Source organism: Drosophila ananassae, chromosome 2R (genome assembly GCF_017639315.1).
Source record: "Drosophila ananassae strain 14024-0371.13 chromosome 2R, ASM1763931v2, whole genome shotgun sequence".
Classification (NCBI taxonomy): Eukaryota; Metazoa; Arthropoda; class Insecta; order Diptera; family Drosophilidae; genus Drosophila; species Drosophila ananassae.
Window position 1 is genome coordinate 24785190 of NC_057928.1, and position 16113 is coordinate 24801302.

The 16113-nt window shown below is 47.6% G+C and overlaps 6 protein-coding genes across 6 annotated transcripts; 4 read left to right on the forward strand and 2 right to left on the reverse strand.

Moving 5' to 3' along the window:
* Nucleotides 1–12: 12 nt before the first annotated feature.
* Nucleotides 13–3370, forward strand: LOC6507375 (NF-X1-type zinc finger protein NFXL1). The gene is made up of 10 exons (XM_001956101.4): nt 13–207; nt 275–879; nt 942–1100; nt 1160–1276; nt 1327–1443; nt 1507–1638; nt 1701–1909; nt 1963–2143; nt 2199–2654; nt 2841–3370. The coding sequence occupies exons 1-10, from the start codon at nt 93–95 to the stop codon at nt 3264–3266; spliced, it is 2517 nt and encodes an 838-aa protein (XP_001956137.1). The 5' UTR covers nt 13–92; the 3' UTR covers nt 3267–3370.
* Nucleotides 3290–4564, reverse strand: LOC6507681 (solute carrier family 66 member 3). Its single transcript, XM_001956100.4, has 4 exons — nt 4360–4564; nt 4037–4296; nt 3611–3731; nt 3290–3551 (listed from the first exon to the last, which is right to left on the reverse strand). The coding sequence occupies exons 1-4, from the start codon at nt 4505–4507 to the stop codon at nt 3418–3420; spliced, it is 663 nt and encodes a 220-aa protein (XP_001956136.1). The 5' UTR covers nt 4508–4564; the 3' UTR covers nt 3290–3417.
* Nucleotides 4565–5248: 684 nt separating this feature from the next.
* Nucleotides 5249–9605, forward strand: LOC6507376 (DIS3-like exonuclease 2). The gene is made up of 4 exons (XM_001956099.4): nt 5249–6974; nt 7030–8446; nt 8511–8630; nt 8691–9605. The coding sequence occupies exons 1-4, from the start codon at nt 5615–5617 to the stop codon at nt 9271–9273; spliced, it is 3480 nt and encodes a 1159-aa protein (XP_001956135.1). The 5' UTR covers nt 5249–5614; the 3' UTR covers nt 9274–9605.
* Nucleotides 9304–10379, forward strand: LOC6507377. Its single transcript, XM_001956098.3, has 2 exons — nt 9304–10169; nt 10235–10379. Exons 1-2 carry the CDS (start codon nt 9842–9844, stop codon nt 10264–10266), a joined length of 360 nt encoding a protein of 119 aa, XP_001956134.1. The 5' UTR covers nt 9304–9841; the 3' UTR covers nt 10267–10379.
* Nucleotides 10380–10431: 52 nt separating this feature from the next.
* LOC26513735 lies at nt 10432–11021 on the forward strand. The gene is made up of 2 exons (XM_014910041.3): nt 10432–10574; nt 10632–11021. Exons 1-2 carry the CDS (start codon nt 10553–10555, stop codon nt 10934–10936), a joined length of 327 nt encoding a protein of 108 aa, XP_014765527.1. The 5' UTR covers nt 10432–10552; the 3' UTR covers nt 10937–11021.
* LOC6507680 (transient receptor potential channel pyrexia) lies at nt 10937–15359 on the reverse strand. Its single transcript, XM_001956097.4, has 9 exons — nt 14727–15359; nt 14418–14661; nt 14106–14361; nt 13735–14024; nt 13412–13680; nt 12905–12980; nt 12260–12837; nt 12049–12202; nt 10937–11992 (listed from the first exon to the last, which is right to left on the reverse strand). Exons 1-9 carry the CDS (start codon nt 14751–14753, stop codon nt 11019–11021), a joined length of 2868 nt encoding a protein of 955 aa, XP_001956133.1. The 5' UTR covers nt 14754–15359; the 3' UTR covers nt 10937–11018.
* Between the last annotated feature and the right edge of the window lie 754 nt (nt 15360–16113).

Consider the following 16113-nt stretch of genomic DNA (forward strand, 5'->3'; position numbering starts at 1 on the left):
GGTACAGCATAGATTTCTGTTATCAAAGTATTCCCCAGCCCTGGCATCCACCCCCACCGAATAATTCTCTGCAATTGATTAGCCGGCTGAAAATGGAAAAGTTTAATAAAGCGCAGGCTAAAAATTTGGCAGCCGCCCAAAAACTAGTGGAAACCTATGCTTCCAGCTCCGAAGATGAAGGCGAATTGGACGAGAAGCAAATTTTGGGTAAATTCTAGGTTTCTCACAATGACGTGTCATGTTAAAGAAACTAACAACTTTTTATCTTATTCAGATCAACTTTACAAGCACTACCAACCGTCGGACGGAAGCTCAAAAGATGCCGCTCGCACCGCCACGTTCCTTGAAAACACGCTTCACTCCGGTGCAGCCACCTGCCTCATTTGCATCGGCAGCATCCGCCGGGTGGAGGCCATTTGGTCCTGCGAGAGCTGCTACTGCTTCTTCCATCTCAACTGTATCCAGCGCTGGGCCAATGACAGCATGATGCAGATGAAGGTGAAAGCCGCGGAGCAGCAAAATGGCCAGGGACACTACAATCACCTGGGCGAGTTTGTTCCTCCGAAGCGCCAAAAGTCACTTCATTGGTGCTGCCCTCAGTGTAGAAGGGATTACCTGCCGGCGGACAAGCCCACGCAATACAACTGCTTCTGCGGCAAAGAAGCCAACCCACAGGCTCAGCCCTTCTTGGTGCCTCACTCCTGCGGCGAGATATGCGGAAAACTGTTGCAACCAAAGTGTGGACATGACTGCAAGTTGTTGTGTCATCCCGGCCCATGTCCGCCATGTGCCCAGCAAGCCAACGTCTCATGCCTGTGTGGGAAGTCCCCTCCACGTTCAATGAGGTGTATTGATAAGCAATGGAGATGCCAACAACCGGTAAGACTTTAAAATATTTACTTCATCAACTGTTTGCTGATTCTTTGGAACTTATTTTTCAGTGCAAGGAACTCCTAGCCTGTGGCAAGCACAAGTGTAAACAGGAATGCCACCGACCGGGACAATGCCCACCATGCAATAGTAAAAGCCTCCAGCCATGTGAGTGCCAGCGAGAGTCCAAGATGGTAAACTGCTCCGATCGCAAATGGAAGTGCCAGAATGTGAGACCAATCTATAGTGGCTCTTGGACATAGATATCTAAATTGGTCTTTCATTTCAGGTGTGTGGAACTCCCTTTGCGTGTGGATTGCACATTTGTGAAAAGGTTTGTCACGCTGGACCCTGCAGTGGTGGGGAGTGCCCGTTCCAAGTCAGAAGTTGTCCATGTGGAAAGAATGTAAGACTCTAAGCCTACCGAAAATGCATAATTACCATGGTTTTTTTCAGACTCAAGTAGGACCATGTAGCGAGGCAGAAGAAACTTGTGGAGACACCTGTCAGAAGCTCCTATCCTGTGGTCAGCACACTTGCACCCAAAGATGTCATCGGGGGCCCTGCATTTCCGTGAGTCACAAGTCTATAGATCTCGAATTTGGAATAATAATTTCAAAATATAAAAATTTGTAGTGTCCTGTGAGAACCAAAAAGAAATGTCGCTGTGGTTTGCATGAAAAGGAGCTACCCTGCTCTAAGGAGTTCGCATGCGAGACAAAATGCAAACAAATGCGGGACTGCGGCAAGCATGCTTGCAACCGCAAGGTACCAATAAGCATAACACCGGAGAATATATATTTTTTAACCGACTATGACTATTATTACAGTGCTGCGGCGACCAGTGTCCACCGTGTGAAAAGATTTGTGGCAAGCAACTGAGCTGCAACAAGCACAAATGCCAATCCGTTTGCCACAACGGACCGTGCTATCCCTGCAAACTAGAATCCCAGATTAATTGTCGATGTGGGAAAACCAAACGGAGTGTTCCTTGCGGAAGAGAACGCAGTGCACGAATTGTGTGCCTGGAGCTCTGTCGGTGGGTTTTTAAGTTCTATTAAAGACGGAAAGAGAATTAATACTTCTTTTCAGTATATCGGCAAAGTGCCATCACGCCATCAAGCACCGCTGTCACAAGGGCGAGTGTCCACCCTGCGGGCAAGTATGCGGCCTTCCTAATGACACCAGTGGATGCGGACACATTTGTAAATCCCGCTGCCATGAGGCTATTCGAGTTAACAAGCCCTCGGAAACGAGACCCCAAGCTAAAAAGGTAAGCTTTTCTTTGCTCAATGGATTAAAGTATAATTATTTTGTGTTTTTCTTAGTACGAGTATAAATCACAGCCCCATCCCCGCTGCGATGAAGGCGTCGTTGTGACCTGCATTGGCGGTCATGAGGTGGCCACCTGGCCCTGCTGGAACTCCAGACCAAGTTCATGTCAACGGAAGTGTGCGCGACAGCTCAAGTGCGGAAATCACAAATGCTCCTTAGTCTGTCATTCCGTGGCCAATCCGAAAGATATGCAACAGCAACTGGGCTGCGCTCCTTGCGAAGAGGGATGCACAGTTCCCCGTCCAGCAGGATGCACTCACTCTTGTCCCAAGGGCTGCCATCCGCCACCATGCATGCCCTGCAACTTTGTTATGAAAAATAAATGCCACTGCGGACTTAATCAGTTGGTTTACAAGTGCAGCGAGTACTATGATGAAAATGGCACTGTTCAGGAGATCATCGATCGGAGGGAGAAATTACGCAGCTGTGGCAATCGCTGCTTAAAGAATGTAAGATACTTAATTATATGAAATATGAAAACAGTCACGTTTCGGAATCAATCCACTGAATTTGTCATCGGTTTAGGACGTGATATTTTTATACTGGCGAATATCGATATGAATTACATTAATTGAAATGGAATTTTGATAAGATTTAGTAACCAAATTCATTTATTAATTAAATTCTACTTCCAGTACCCCTGCACTCATCGTTGTACGGCCATTTGTCATTCGGGAAAGTGTCCCAACCCGGAACTGTGCCGGAAGAAAGTGAGAATTTTCTGTAATTGTAAGAGGCTGAAGCAGGAGATCGCTTGCGACAAACACCGAGCTGGGCAAACATCACTGGCGTGCGACTCACACTGCAAAGCAGAGATCTCTCGCGCCCAGGCGGCGGAGCAACAGGATCTCGAAGAAAAGAAACGCCGCGAAGAGGAGCGAAATCGTTTGGAATTGGAGAAGTTTGAAGCCAAGTTCGGCAAACGTAAGCACAAGGAACGCAAAACTGTGGATATGGGTCCGCCCAAATCAGAAATAAACTGGCAAAAGATTTCGATCTATGCGGTGTCGCTGCTAACAGTTCTGGGAGCCATAGCAGTGGCCTTTTACGCCGACAGCTAATTGAATTAATTGAAAGACATCCATTGATTCAAAGAGAATTTGTAATATCAATTTAAAACGATAAGAATAAAATTAAAACAATGACTGATAAGAATTTCCAGCAACCGCAGTGCTTGTCTATGTTGAGCTCTTCTAATCTTCCGGTAGTCTATTATTCCGCCTTTGTCTTTTTCTTTTTGTAGAAGCAGGCGGCAGCAAACACGGAAGCGCTCAGGAAAGTGGATATCAGGAAGTTGGATAGTAACATCCAGTCGTGGGACTGGAAAAATACTGTGTAGATGCGGGCTAGAAAAAGAATAGGATTAGCTAACTTCTTAAAAAGAGGACTGTTTCTATTATCATACTCATATTGGTGAAGGCTGATAGCGCCCAAGTAGTCCTACTGACGGAGCTGGCGTCCTTGGTCCTTAAAATGGCCAACAGTTGGAGAACCTTGCTGGTGGCTCCAATTGGCGTGCAGAATGGCTGAAAGAGAGGGCAAACATTAGATGAAATCTCGTACATATATATCAATTGGCGAGGGAGGGTATTAATAGCTGCACAAATATTATACAACAATCATCATTGACCTTGAATCGAAAGGCTGCCCAGTTAAAAGATGCTCTGTAGACTGGGAACTAACAAGTTGAAGCAAAACAAACCCGTTTGTTCCGGCCAATCGCCAAACATAATTAGTAAATTAAAGCGTGAAAACGGGTTCGAATTGCGGTGAAGTCTTCGTTATCATCTAATCACTGAAAGCTTTCGATATTGCAGTTATAATTACTCACCACCAGGAACGTTAGGATGATAAAAGGGAATAGCCTTAGGTAGACCAAGGTGACCACTACGGAGTACAACACGGCGATCACTTGGGTCTTTTTGCCCAGCAGATCCTGGTACTTGAAGGCGTAAAAAATCAGTGCGTATTCCTGCAGCAGCAGAACAGGATACTCCATGTAGGAAAGGAAGTCATAGCCACTGGTGTAGTTGTAGGATAGCATCACCGTGTAGCTAAACAGCTCCAGGCATAGTCCCAGCACGCTGATGCCTTTTAAGAGATAGGTCAGTTATGAGTGGGAGGATAAAACAGAAATTTACGTGGGTGGTTCACCTTTCGAGGACTGGTTCTCCCGTATCGTGTTTATCTGCGGCACTTTGATTACCAGGCAAGAGGACACTGTTATTAGGCTGAGGAGGTCGGCAATCACAAGGACTAAGCCTCGTTCCAGGTATTCAGAGACCACTTCCCCAAGAGCCATGACTGCCGTCGAAAATTCGAATTGCTTTCAGTGGGGCTGAGCGCCCCCCTCCCCCAAATCGCTGCGGCATTTCGTTTGGCGTTAAAAAATACTGCATCAAAAAAAAATACTGTAGCGCGGAATAAATAGTCTTTTTACATTTTCATTTACATATGTATATTACATACATTTATGTATAATAGAGATTATCGAATTATCAAATTTATCGACCATTTTAAAGTCAGGGAAGTACTTGTATTTCAAGAAATTTCATTTGAAGTTATTTATTTTTCAATATAGAAAATACATTTTTTTCTGGGCTGGTGTGTCAGAACGAGAATTAACAATATATTAACAGCCCTCGCTGTAATGGGTTTCCGCACCGCCACAAGATACGTAGGGGATTCCCATATTTATTTATATCCCAGGCGATAATTTCTTTCAACGAACATGCAACAGGTGCTATCATAACACTTTTTGCTCACCTTTTCGATACCTGAAAATTCAAAATTTTGTTAGATTTACGGACGAATTAAAAAGGAGCCGAAGTATATTTTTGTCATTATTATTATTTTTTCCTTGAGTTTATAATTTTATTATTTTTGTTGTATTATTTTCATTGAATTTGTTATTTTACTATTTTTATTATCTATGTTTTCTTATTTATTTTATAAAAATATTATAATAAAAAAAAGTAATATATTAAAAAAATAACCGTTCCGTCGCCGACAATCAGTAGCCGCTGCTTTATAATTTCCTCTGTGGAAGTAGACATTTAAATTGTTGCCGTAAATGTAAAAAAAAAAAATAAACAAAAACAAAAAAAAATAACCCACCGTCGTTCATTCTCGGGCCCGTATCGAAAAATCGGAAAGTGGTGGCAGATATTTTTGCATAGTTATCGATTTTTGAATTTATCGAATTCTACAAATTTTCACAAGAAATCGTCATACGCTTAAAAAACAAAAATGCGTTGTAAATAAAGTCGCGCAGACAGTAGTCAAAAAACTATACTTGCTCCGTGGTCCACTGCCATCGACTTTTAACGTTATTGTGGTTATCCAACAACAACCCCCCTCAACACCTTCAGAAGTCGTCCTCTAAATTCAGCTACCACGCCATCAGAACATGTCGGAAACGTCTAGTCTCGACGTGGACGGTGAGGAGCAGGGCTCCTCCGATCATTGCTCGGCGCACATCGATCCCTCTGAGGCCATCCAGGCGCTCCGCTTACGCTCCCAACGCCTGGCCCTTCGCCTCCAGCTAACGCATCGGGAAATGGAGTCCTCCGCGGCGGCGGCGGCGGCAGCCTCCTGCCGGGAGGCTACAACAAGCCACCAGCTCACCAAGGTCTACATGTTGAGGCGTCCGGTGGAAATGGTTCCAGGGCCGTCGACTCCTGCCATGGCCGCCCCCAACCCTACGCCAGTGAGCAACAGGCAGGCCCTTCCCAACGCCGGCTCCATTCCTATGGCTATACCCATGCCAATGACACTGCCTTACCCCCTGCCGCTGCCTTCCTTTCATGCGGTTCCTATGCAGATGGCTCCCCAGCTGCCAGGGTCCCATCCGCCCCAAATGCAGTTCCTGCAAAATATGCAGCAGGGGCAGTCCTCCATGGCAAATGTACTGATCAACGCCCCGAGAACGAGTCAGAGGAAGAAATCCAAGAAGGCGCTCCGGGAAGAAGTGGACGCTCTAATGGAAATGGTGCAGAAGCTTTCTATGGTCTGGTCCCCAGACGTCAATGCATATGCAAGTCAAATAATTCGTCAGAACGAGGTACTCTCGCAACTGGAGTGGACGCATCTAGCCGATAGTCTGCGTGCTAAGATGGCCCAAATCCCTCAGGCAGCACTGCGGCAATTGCCACAGCGCATTGACGGTGGCAGCGAGATGGGACGTCGGCAGATGGCCCAGCAACGGGCCCCGGAGGGCAACCAGCGCCAGCGTCGCGAGTCTGAACTATCCAGTACGAGCAGCAGCAGTGCTCCTCAACAAAACCAGACGAAGGAGAAGGATCAGCAGGGCCAAGGAGGGCGTAAGCGCAATCGTCGGAAACGCGACGGGTCTGGGAAGAACCCCAAGCAGTCGCTAAAGACAGAGCTGGAGGCAATGCGGTCTTATATCAATAAGATTGTTCAGTTCCATATCGGAGTCGATCACCCACTGCCACCAGATTTGCAGTTCACTGGAGACTTTTCCGACCTGGAAGAGCATGCTCAACGCTTGACTGCGGCTGGCTATGGACGAATTGTTGAGGAAGAGATCCGAGTTAACCGAAAGAACAACCGACAGGCGTTCATTCAAATGTCAACTGATCGCGAGGGCCTCGAGCGGGATGGCATTGTGCTCCTGCCGGTGGCCCGTCGCTACGCCTTCGAGGGAGACAAGGTGCGTGCCTTTGTCCTGAATGGTGGAGCCCAAAGCAACTCGAAGACGGGAGGCTCTGGTGGAATCATTGGAGGCAAACCGTCCATTTCACTCGGTAAGATAGAGCGCAGCCTAATTTATACATTCTCTAATCGTTATTTTTCCTGCAGCGGACGAAGAGGAACTCTCCGATGAAACAGAGTCGCAGGACTCGGAAGCAGATGCCGACAACGTGGTCGTTATATCCTCGGACAACTGCCCCAAGGCGTTCGTTATTGCCATTACTAAGCAGACGGAGCTGCGTCAGATCGTTGGCACGATTTCCTTTACGAATCCCACAAAACTATGCGATGACCAGCTGTTCTACAAATTCCGTCCGTACGATCTGCGTGTACCGATGGTCTATGTACCCCAGGATTCCTGTGCGGCGCATATTGAAAACAAGCCCAATGACGTTTCCGGGCTGCTATTCCTTGCCCATATTCTTGAGACGGACTGCAATGGGCACTGTATCGCGGAACTGATACAGCCGGTGGGTCGGGTTGGAAATCTAGAGGACGAACTAAAGGCCATTCTGTTCCACAACGGCCTTCGGGATATAAAGCCATTCGAGCAGCGCTTCAACGACATGTATTCCGAGCCTGCCCCACCGGTTGGTGCTGAAGATTTGCGAAATCGCAGGGACTTGCGTAAGAAGTGTATCTTCACCATCGATCCGCTGACGGCTCGTGATCTGGACGACGCCGTTTCCGTTGAGCAGCTGGGGGACAACGTGTTCGAGGTGGGTGTGCACATTTCCGATGTATCACACTTTCTGTCGGAGGCCTGCGAGCTGGATGAAATCGTAAAAGAGCGCTCCACGTCGATTTATCTGGTGAACGAGGTCATCCACATGCTCCCACAGACCATGTGCATGCGCTGTTCGCTGCTGCCCGGCGAGGATAAGTTCGCATTTTCGGTGTTCTGGAAAATGAATGACCAGGGAGTCATGCTGCAAGAGAAACCCGAATTTGCACGCACTGTCATTAACTCGTGCACCCAGTTCGCCTATGAGCATGCTCAAAAGATTATCGACAACCCGAGAGAACGCTTCACCGAGGACGATTTCCCAACGATTGTTAACGGATTTCAGCCTGATGACATCGCCGAACGGGTGCTATTGCTCCACGGAATGGCCCGGTCGATGCGGAAGGCACGCTTCGACAATGGCTCGCTCACCATCAACAATGCTAAGCTGCGCTTTGTCCTCGATCCGATCAGTGGGGAGCCGCAGTGTTTCGAGGTGGAACAGCAGCGTGAAGCGAATCGTATGATTGAGGAGTTCATGCTGCTGGCCAACCAGGCGGTGGCTCGTTTTATACACGATTCCTTTCCGGACATCGCCGTTTTGCGAAACCATCCGCCTCCATTGACCAAGTCGCTTAAATCGCTCAAGGAGAAGCTTCTGGCTCAGGGCTTGGAACTCGACTACAGTTCCTCCAAGGCGCTCCAAGAAAGCATGGTGCGTCTGTGCCGGGAGGCATCCGATCCCGTGGCCATGAGCGCCTGCCTTAGCCAGTTGCTGATGAAGCCAATGGCCAGAGCCACGTAAGTTGCCTAATTTTAATGTCTAAGAGAACATTTATACGAAAGGTATTGTCCCCGCTTTCAGTTACTTCTGCAGCGAAGGCAAATCAGAACCCAGCGACCTGTGGCACTATGCGTTATCCATACCCATATACACCCACTTCACGAGCCCGATTCGTCGCTATCCGGACATAATGGTTCATCGGTAATACCCTCCCGAATAGTGATCCACGATCCAATAATTTTATTTTTAATCTTTTCTCAGTCTTCTGGCGGCTGCCCTGAAATACTGCCCACCGCCAGGACGCACTCCGGACGAACTGCACGCCCTGACGAAGTTGGCCAACGAACGAAAATTCAACGCCAAATTGGCCGGCGATGACTCCGGCAACCTGTACTTCAAGCGATACGTGAGATTGAAACAGAGCGTCTACATGAACGCTGTGGTTATGGAAATCTTTCAGCACATGCTGAATGTGGTAACCTTGGAGTCTGGCCACGTGATTAGTATTAATTACAAGATGCAGAAGGTGCTCGTCCACACGCACAATGCCCCAAACTTCATAATGATCGCCGATCGGAACCAGAAGCACTCGCCCCGCAAACTGCAACTGCTGTCCGTGGTTCCCATCTGCCTGATCATGTTGGAGAACAAGCTGACGGGATTCCTCATGTTGGGCGACAATATACCGAACGCTCTAAAAGAGCAGGCGAGTGGATCGGGCGGGTCCCGAAGGAACAAACAAAAGCAGCAACACCAAACCCATCAACAGCAGCAGCAGCAACGCCAACACCAACACCATCAGCAACAGCAGCGCCTTTTCGCCATGCGGCAGAATAGTTTATAGCCCCACCTTTCGCTCCAGCCCCGTCCCATAAATCCTTTGGCTCCCTCGTTTTTATAGGTTCGCACCAAATCCCAAGACCTTATTAAATTCCTCACAAAAAAAAAAAACAAAAACCAAAAAAGAAAAAAGAAAAGTATAAAAATAATATCCATTACTGACCATTGGACCCGGCCTATAATGGCTGGGCGAAAATTGACTCTGTGATGCTTAACCAATGCAGACTGCCACTTTTTCCACGAGATGTGTATAAATGTATGTGGTATGTACATTGTAAGAACATAATCAAATTTCAGGATACCCGAACAATAAAGGCTAAGACGATCGACAACCTCTTCTGCCTGCCTACCTCTTCAGGTGTTCATTTTTTTTACAGCGCGCTAATTGGGAATACTGGTTTTTCCCCAGTCACCGAGTGAATTCCCAATCAGTTCCTTTATACGCCAGTTCGGGCCTTGCTGGGGGAAGAGAATAATCAATTGCGATAATCGGCTTATAAAACGAAGCAAAGATGTTTAGAGAGACGCAGAAGCCACTTGGACTTCAAGAGTAGCGCACGCAGTCTGAAACTATGACTCGATTTGGTATCATTTTGGTGGTTTGCTGTCTTTGGGTTGGATGTGGCCAAGGCCGGCCTCAGATTTTCGGGGGAAACGATCCGTTTTTGAACCCCTGGAATAGACAGCCGACGGGTCCGGTCATCCAGCCAACGCCACCGACTCAGGGAGATGATGCCAGCAGCACAACCACGACCGCCAGGCCCACCACTCCCTCGCCGCGGTACCTGGCCTGCCTGCAAACGTGCCCGGCCACCAGCGAATACAATCCCATCTGTGGCAGCGACAACATAGTCTACTACAATGAGAACAAATTCAACTGTGCAGTCTTCTGTGGTCAGAGTAAGTGGTCGAATCCCGTCCCAGATTCTCAAGTATAAATAATCCTTCCTTTCTTCCCCGCTTAGATGTTCAGCGGTTGCGAAACGGAATTTGTTGAGCTTTGGGGCAGGAAGCGCGGAACAGACTGAGATAACCCCCAGACTTGCTTAGTGTTAGTCAATCTTACAAAGCTATTAATGACGTCATGAAATAAAAAATAAATACTTTGGAGGCCTCTCGATCGTATCTCTCATGTGAAAGGCCACCGCCCGACCTGAGCGATCTGTCAGTCCAGTTGCGATCGTGTTGTTTGTCGGTTGCGACGTTGAAAAGATTCAGATTCTGATTCAGATTCCATTAGTGTCATTCAAATCGGAGGGATTCATTCTTCTCCACTGGCGATCATGATGCTCAGTTGTCTCTGCAGTAAGAATTTGTTGTAAGAATACGGGAAGCCCAAACTTACTCTTGTCCACTGCCCAGTTTCGTTGCTTCTGCTCTGCCCCAGCTTGATTGGGGGAGCTCCGCCGGACTACTCGAATCCCAAGTCGCAGGTGGAATACATCAGTAATAACAAGCCGTCTGGAGCTGTGAACGCTTTCCCCAATATTGTGCCGATCACTCGCCCACCGCTGGTGACTCAAACAGCTCCTCCGCCACCACCCGATTCAAAGAACTTTGCCTTCAATCCGATCACCCAAACCTGGACCAAAATAAATCCTGGAGAGCCTCTGCCCGACGGGGACACACTCGTGTGGAACCAAAGCAACGACAAGTGGCTGACATGATCACCTTAGTTATCAGATTTTAATAATGTGTATTAATATATTTTATATGTCTGGTTAAAAATAACAAAAAACCCCGGCAACATCATCGACGGTGGTGACTCTTTTGGTTCGAGGCTGTTGACTGATTCTGTTGCCGCATCCGGCAAAGTTCGTCGGCACTGTAATTCAGTTTGCGCGTGGCATTCTCCGAGAATCGCTCAAACTTGGTCATCAGCTCACCCAGCTGGGCTTTGATGGCCTGAACCTCAGCCTGCACGGCGCTCATGGCATTGACCTGGTTCTTCAGCTTGACAGTACTTTCCTGCTCCTGCCGCAGCTGTTGGGGCACATTGGTGGCGGAACGGGGACGGAGTAGCTCGTGCATGTGAAAGAGGTTTGGGGCCTTAATCGCCACTCCAGCTGGATCCAAGTGGGTAGACTCCCTTTGGGGTTGCTCCTGCTGGCGTTGCAAGCTGCGGCTAAAGATGTTGTAGTTGTTTTCAAACTGGCGACGCCGCATACTCTGGTTCCGGTCCCGCCGCTCTGCCACCAGCTTATACACATTCAGCTTGATGTCCTCGGGCAGCTGGTTATCACGAGGATCGTTTGGCCGAATGGTGAACTGCAGCTTATCGCGGGAGGTGCGCAGCAAGGCACTCCTCTTGCACAGCTGCATGAGGTTGGTGGGGGCACTTCGGAGCAGCCGCGAGAAGAATAGGCTTTCCAGCCGGGACACTAGTTCCGCTTGTCGCACTAACCGATCGAGGGTGGCACTAACTTGCAGTCCCTGGATATCACTAACAGCCAGACCCACCATCAAGTTGGTCAGAATAACAGTCACCAGCAGGACGAAGCTTAGGAAGATGATGTGGGCGGTGACCGGAAACTTAACGGCGTAATCGCCGTAGAAAATGTCCTCGAACTCCAGTTCGCCAGACATCATGGTGATGGATTTCAGGAACGACCAAGTGATGTTCTCGAAGGCTGGATAATCGTTGAAGAGCACGGCAAAACTGAGACCGAAGGCGACTAGGAGGCAGATGTAGGCTAGAAGAAACTTTCCAAAGTTGACGGCCACTGAAATGGGTTAATGGGTGACTGGATGTTGCTGGAGGAACTGGACCAATTCTTACCTTTTGTAAACATTTGCACGTATACGCCAAAGATGGGGAAGCGGCCAACTAGCATCATCAACTCCAGCCAGACGAACAGGATTACCACTGCGGCCACATGGTGCTGCCAAACAGGCACCGCAAGCAAGTCGCCCGTGCGCAGGATCTCTGGGGACTATAAGGGACTATATACTAAGAGGATCAGGAATGAGTATTTGACCTATTGACTTACCACACAGAGGAGAACTCCAAAGACAATGGTCCACTGGAGCCAGTTTTCCCAGTACTTGGCGTAGCCGTGCAGACCGTGCGCCATCTGAAACACCTCCTTGCCGAGCAGGACGAGATTGAGGATTATCACACAGTAGCCAATGGTGGATACATAGCCCGGGGCCAGGCAGGGCTCTCCCTCCTTGCAGCAGCGGACAAAAACTCGAATCACATAGAGCGTAAATAGCAGGACGAAGAGGGTGTGGTAGGCCAGGCTCATGAGAAAGAATTTACGGATGCGCCGCCACTTCAGGAAGAGGAAAGTCTCGCAGAGGGGATGCATTAGGATTCGCTTCTGTCCCACTTCAATCAACGAAAGGAGAAGCTCAGTCTCGCCGCGCTCCATCGAGGAACTGGGCACCAAGAGGCGGAAGTCCAGTTTAATCTGACAGTCGACGTCGCCGATCTCATGATCATTGGCCTTGATGGAGCGATCCAGTTTCTGCATCAGCTTTGGAATAATCTCGGGGGTACGCCGGACAATGAAGGACAAGGCTGAGACATGTCCGTCAGTTCGGGCGGTGATGTCCGCACCATGCTCTGAAGTACAAAGAATGGTTTTAGTTTTGTTGGAATCATTTAAAAATTATATTTAAAAAATACTCACCTATGAATGTGTACACACAGCTGCTAAATTCGTTAAGAGCTGCAATATGGAGTGGAGTATAACCATAATTATCCGCCTGTAGTTAATTAAAAGATTATTCATTTGGTAGTATAGGTATCCTGATATTTAAATCCTAATATAGTATAATAGCTACTTTTAGGAGCTAGTAGGCTTTTTTAAATTAAATCTACTTTTGTAATAGATGCTTTATGGTTTTAATTTTAAAAAAAGAACAATTTAAAATTGTAGAAAATATATGTTTCTAATTTATATTTTGTTGCTTAGAATTCTTCCCGTTTAATTGAATTCTAATGGTTGCCTCTTAACAATAAAATTACAATATGGTTTCCATTCTGGAAAGATTTATGGTCCTCTCTCAAATGCAAAATAATATGAATGAAAGAAATTCTCGGAAAATGGCATCATTAAAAGGTTAAAGGCAGAAGATCATTGTGAAACCCACAACGATTACCACACATATAGAACTATAAACTTTTCAATTATTACTTTGTTCACATCCGCTCCTGCCTTCAGCAGAGCATTACAGCAGTCCAGGCAGCGGGACTGCTTCACAATGGCCGCATGGAGAGCCGTTCTTCCGTCCCGGTAGACGGCGTTCACATTGGCGCCATACGATATAAGAAGGTCTACGGTTCCGATGGACTGCGAGAGGCAGGCCAAGTGCAGGGGCGTCTGGTGGCTGGCGTTCCGGCAGTCCACCTCGGCCCGGTGCTCCAGTAGCAGGCGGGCGCATTCCACATAGTCGTTCTCCGCAGCTGCAATTATATGGGTTGTAACAAATGGATTGTTAGTTCCTCCATTCAGCTCACCCAAGTGCAGGGCTGTGACCTTTCCTTCTCCGAACTGCGACCTCACATCAGCATTGTGGCTGAGAAGCAATTGGACGCACTTCGCGAAGCCAGCCGCACTGGCGGTATGCAGCGGTGTCTCTGTGTACACCTGAGGCGTGTTGGGATCAGCTCCGTACTTGAGCAGGATTTCGACGCACTCCACGGCATTGACATCTATGGCGTAGTGCAGGGCCGAGCGCTTCTCGATGCCAATGTTGATGTTGGCCTTTCGCCGCAGCAGCAACAGAATGCACTCAATACTCTTGGAGCTATGGACATGAACACAATTTAATTGATGCAATATGTGGCGGACGGCCAACACATGGTGGACACTCCACCCACACACCCACCTAGCCGCACAGTGCAGCGGCGTCACCTCCTTCTTGGAATCCCAGCGATTCGGGTCGGAGCCGCGATCGAGCAGCACCTTGGCGATGGGGGCGTTGGCGCGACAGCAGGCAAAGTGAAGCGGAGTGCGGCCACGGGTGTCGGCTACATTAGGATCCGCGTTGCAGTGGTTTAGAAGGTACATTATGTTCTCAACGTTGCCGAAAACGGAGCAGCAAATCAACGCCAGGTTGCAGTCGCTAGAGTCGGTTATGAGTTCTGAATGGATGTCAGTAAGGGATAGAAGGGATATTGGAACTAATTCAATCACTCACCCAGAAGGCACCCTGTCCGACATAAGTCCACGACACGCTTGGCCCCTGGCATAGCCAAGAGAGTGTCCTCGATCTCATCCAGCTCCCACAGGTTCTGGTTTTGTTGCTGGCGAGCAAAAATCTCGTGTGCCTCATTACTAAACGCCCCATCATTGTTGGCCTCGCTCGAAATACTTCGCTTATCCAGGAGCAGATCCACGTCGGCTTCGCGGTCGCTCTCCGAGTTCCATTTGAGATCGTTTTCCTGAAAAAAGGGAACGAGATTAGTTAAGTGGGTGATGGGTGTGGTGCTGAGGTCGCCCCACTTACGATGATCGAAAAGCGCACGTTCTCCATCTTCTAGAGGCCCCTTCGTCAGTTGGCTATTTGTTTACACTCTTGTGGCCAAAACAATAATAAACTTTCGATTGCGTCCGAAATATTGGAGGTGGAGCGGAGGAGGTGGCGGTGAGACTGCTCAGCCCAGCTGTCTCCAGCTGTTGAACATTTGGTGTCTCGCCGCCGATACGATCTCAGTGGGTTCCCTCACTGTCTCCTGCCCTCGGTTCCAGGGGTCATTTACTTTCCCGTAAAACTTTGCGGATCGCCAATAACTCATACGGACACTCTGAATCGTTTCTGGCCTTAATTAGACCAATTTTGTGGGCACTTTTGCGCCTTTACACTTCGCCGAGCGATTTGTTTATTTTGAAATATTCGAAAATCCAGTTGTTTTCTCGCACCGCTGCGAATCTGTGCTAATTTCTCACGTTGGCGATCCGTTCCCTTGCCTTCCCCGTTCGTGACCTTTGGTCGGGAACTTGCCACTTGGTACCGTTCTTTCGATTCTGCGACCGAGTCCGGCGATGTTTCCCTCTGAACTGACCGTTTCGTGGCGGCTCTCCGGCTCCAGTAGCGTGCGTCTCGCAGCAGTTGGGAAAGTCCGCGGATGGACCATGTTTTCAATTAGGTTTGATGTTTAAAAAAAACTTTTTCTGCTTGGATAATGGAATAATTTCTCAACAAATTAATCTGAACAATTGAATAACTTTTTGAAATAAGATACTGTATCCCCTACTTCTTCCTAACTTTCTAAAATATTAAGTTTTTTATTACAAGAGTACTATTTATACACAAAATATTAAATTCTATAAAACTCGTTTACCAATTTTCTACAGTTTGAATTTACCGCGAAGTTTAAAAATACATGGTGACAACTCTAGGATTTTCTCATTGATATCGATAAATTCTTCCATCCCTGGACTTCCCTCATCTGTTGATATATATTATTGAATATAAATACTTCAAGAGTACGTCAATAAGGCTTCCTAAAATATCTCTTTATGCATTCTAATTTTGGAAAATATATTAAATTTTTATTTATGTATAATTTGTTTATTGACTAACTTAGTTGCCGTATCTTTTTTAGGCCTAATTTTAGGGTTTAACCGGATCTGGTAACTCTCAACATCAAATACCAACTAAATTGAAAAAAATGGTATACCTGGCAAAACAGTGGCAAACGTGCATACAAATCAAGGCTATCAAGAATCAGGTAAATGACAAAAGGCCAATTTTCAACCCCTTTTGCTTGGAAACATCCCTAAAATCGTTCCAAAGATAAATTAGTGTTGCCAACTATCGTTAGGAACGTTGCCAGAATTTAAAAACAGGTACTACCGAGGCGACGTGGCGCAGCAATACGCTCCGCAGCTGC

Coding starts and splice junctions, on each gene's coding strand:
- LOC6507375 (XM_001956101.4), top strand. CDS start 93: ATGGAAAAGTTTAATAAAGCGCAGGCTAAAAATTTGGCAGCCGCCCAA. Junction 208..274: donor GGACGAGAAGCAAATTTTGG/GTAAATTCTAGG, acceptor TATCTTATTCAG/ATCAACTTTACAAGCACTAC. Junction 1,101..1,159: donor GCAAATGGAAGTGCCAGAAT/GTGAGACCAATC, acceptor CTTTCATTTCAG/GTGTGTGGAACTCCCTTTGC.
- LOC6507681 (XM_001956100.4), bottom strand. CDS start 4,507: ATGGCTCTTGGGGAAGTGGTCTCTGAATACCTGGAACGAGGCTTAGTC. Junction 3,732..4,036: donor TCATCCTAACGTTCCTGGTG/GTGAGTAATTAT, acceptor CCTCTCTTTCAG/CCATTCTGCACGCCAATTGG. Junction 3,552..3,610: donor ATCAGCCTTCACCAATATGA/GTATGATAATAG, acceptor TTCTTTTTCTAG/CCCGCATCTACACAGTATTT.
- LOC6507376 (XM_001956099.4), top strand. CDS start 5,615: ATGTCGGAAACGTCTAGTCTCGACGTGGACGGTGAGGAGCAGGGCTCC. Junction 6,975..7,029: donor CAAACCGTCCATTTCACTCG/GTAAGATAGAGC, acceptor TTTTTCCTGCAG/CGGACGAAGAGGAACTCTCC. Junction 8,631..8,690: donor CCGGACATAATGGTTCATCG/GTAATACCCTCC, acceptor ATCTTTTCTCAG/TCTTCTGGCGGCTGCCCTGA.
- LOC6507377 (XM_001956098.3), top strand. CDS start 9,842: ATGACTCGATTTGGTATCATTTTGGTGGTTTGCTGTCTTTGGGTTGGA. Junction 10,170..10,234: donor TGCAGTCTTCTGTGGTCAGA/GTAAGTGGTCGA, acceptor TTCCCCGCTTAG/ATGTTCAGCGGTTGCGAAAC.
- LOC26513735 (XM_014910041.3), top strand. CDS start 10,553: ATGATGCTCAGTTGTCTCTGCA. Junction 10,575..10,631: donor GATGCTCAGTTGTCTCTGCA/GTAAGAATTTGT, acceptor TCCACTGCCCAG/TTTCGTTGCTTCTGCTCTGC.
- LOC6507680 (XM_001956097.4), bottom strand. CDS start 14,753: ATGGAGAACGTGCGCTTTTCGATCATC. Junction 14,662..14,726: donor ACGTGCGCTTTTCGATCATC/GTAAGTGGGGCG, acceptor CCCTTTTTTCAG/GAAAACGATCTCAAATGGAA. Junction 14,025..14,105: donor CCGCTGCACTGTGCGGCTAG/GTGGGTGTGTGG, acceptor TCATGTCCATAG/CTCCAAGAGTATTGAGTGCA.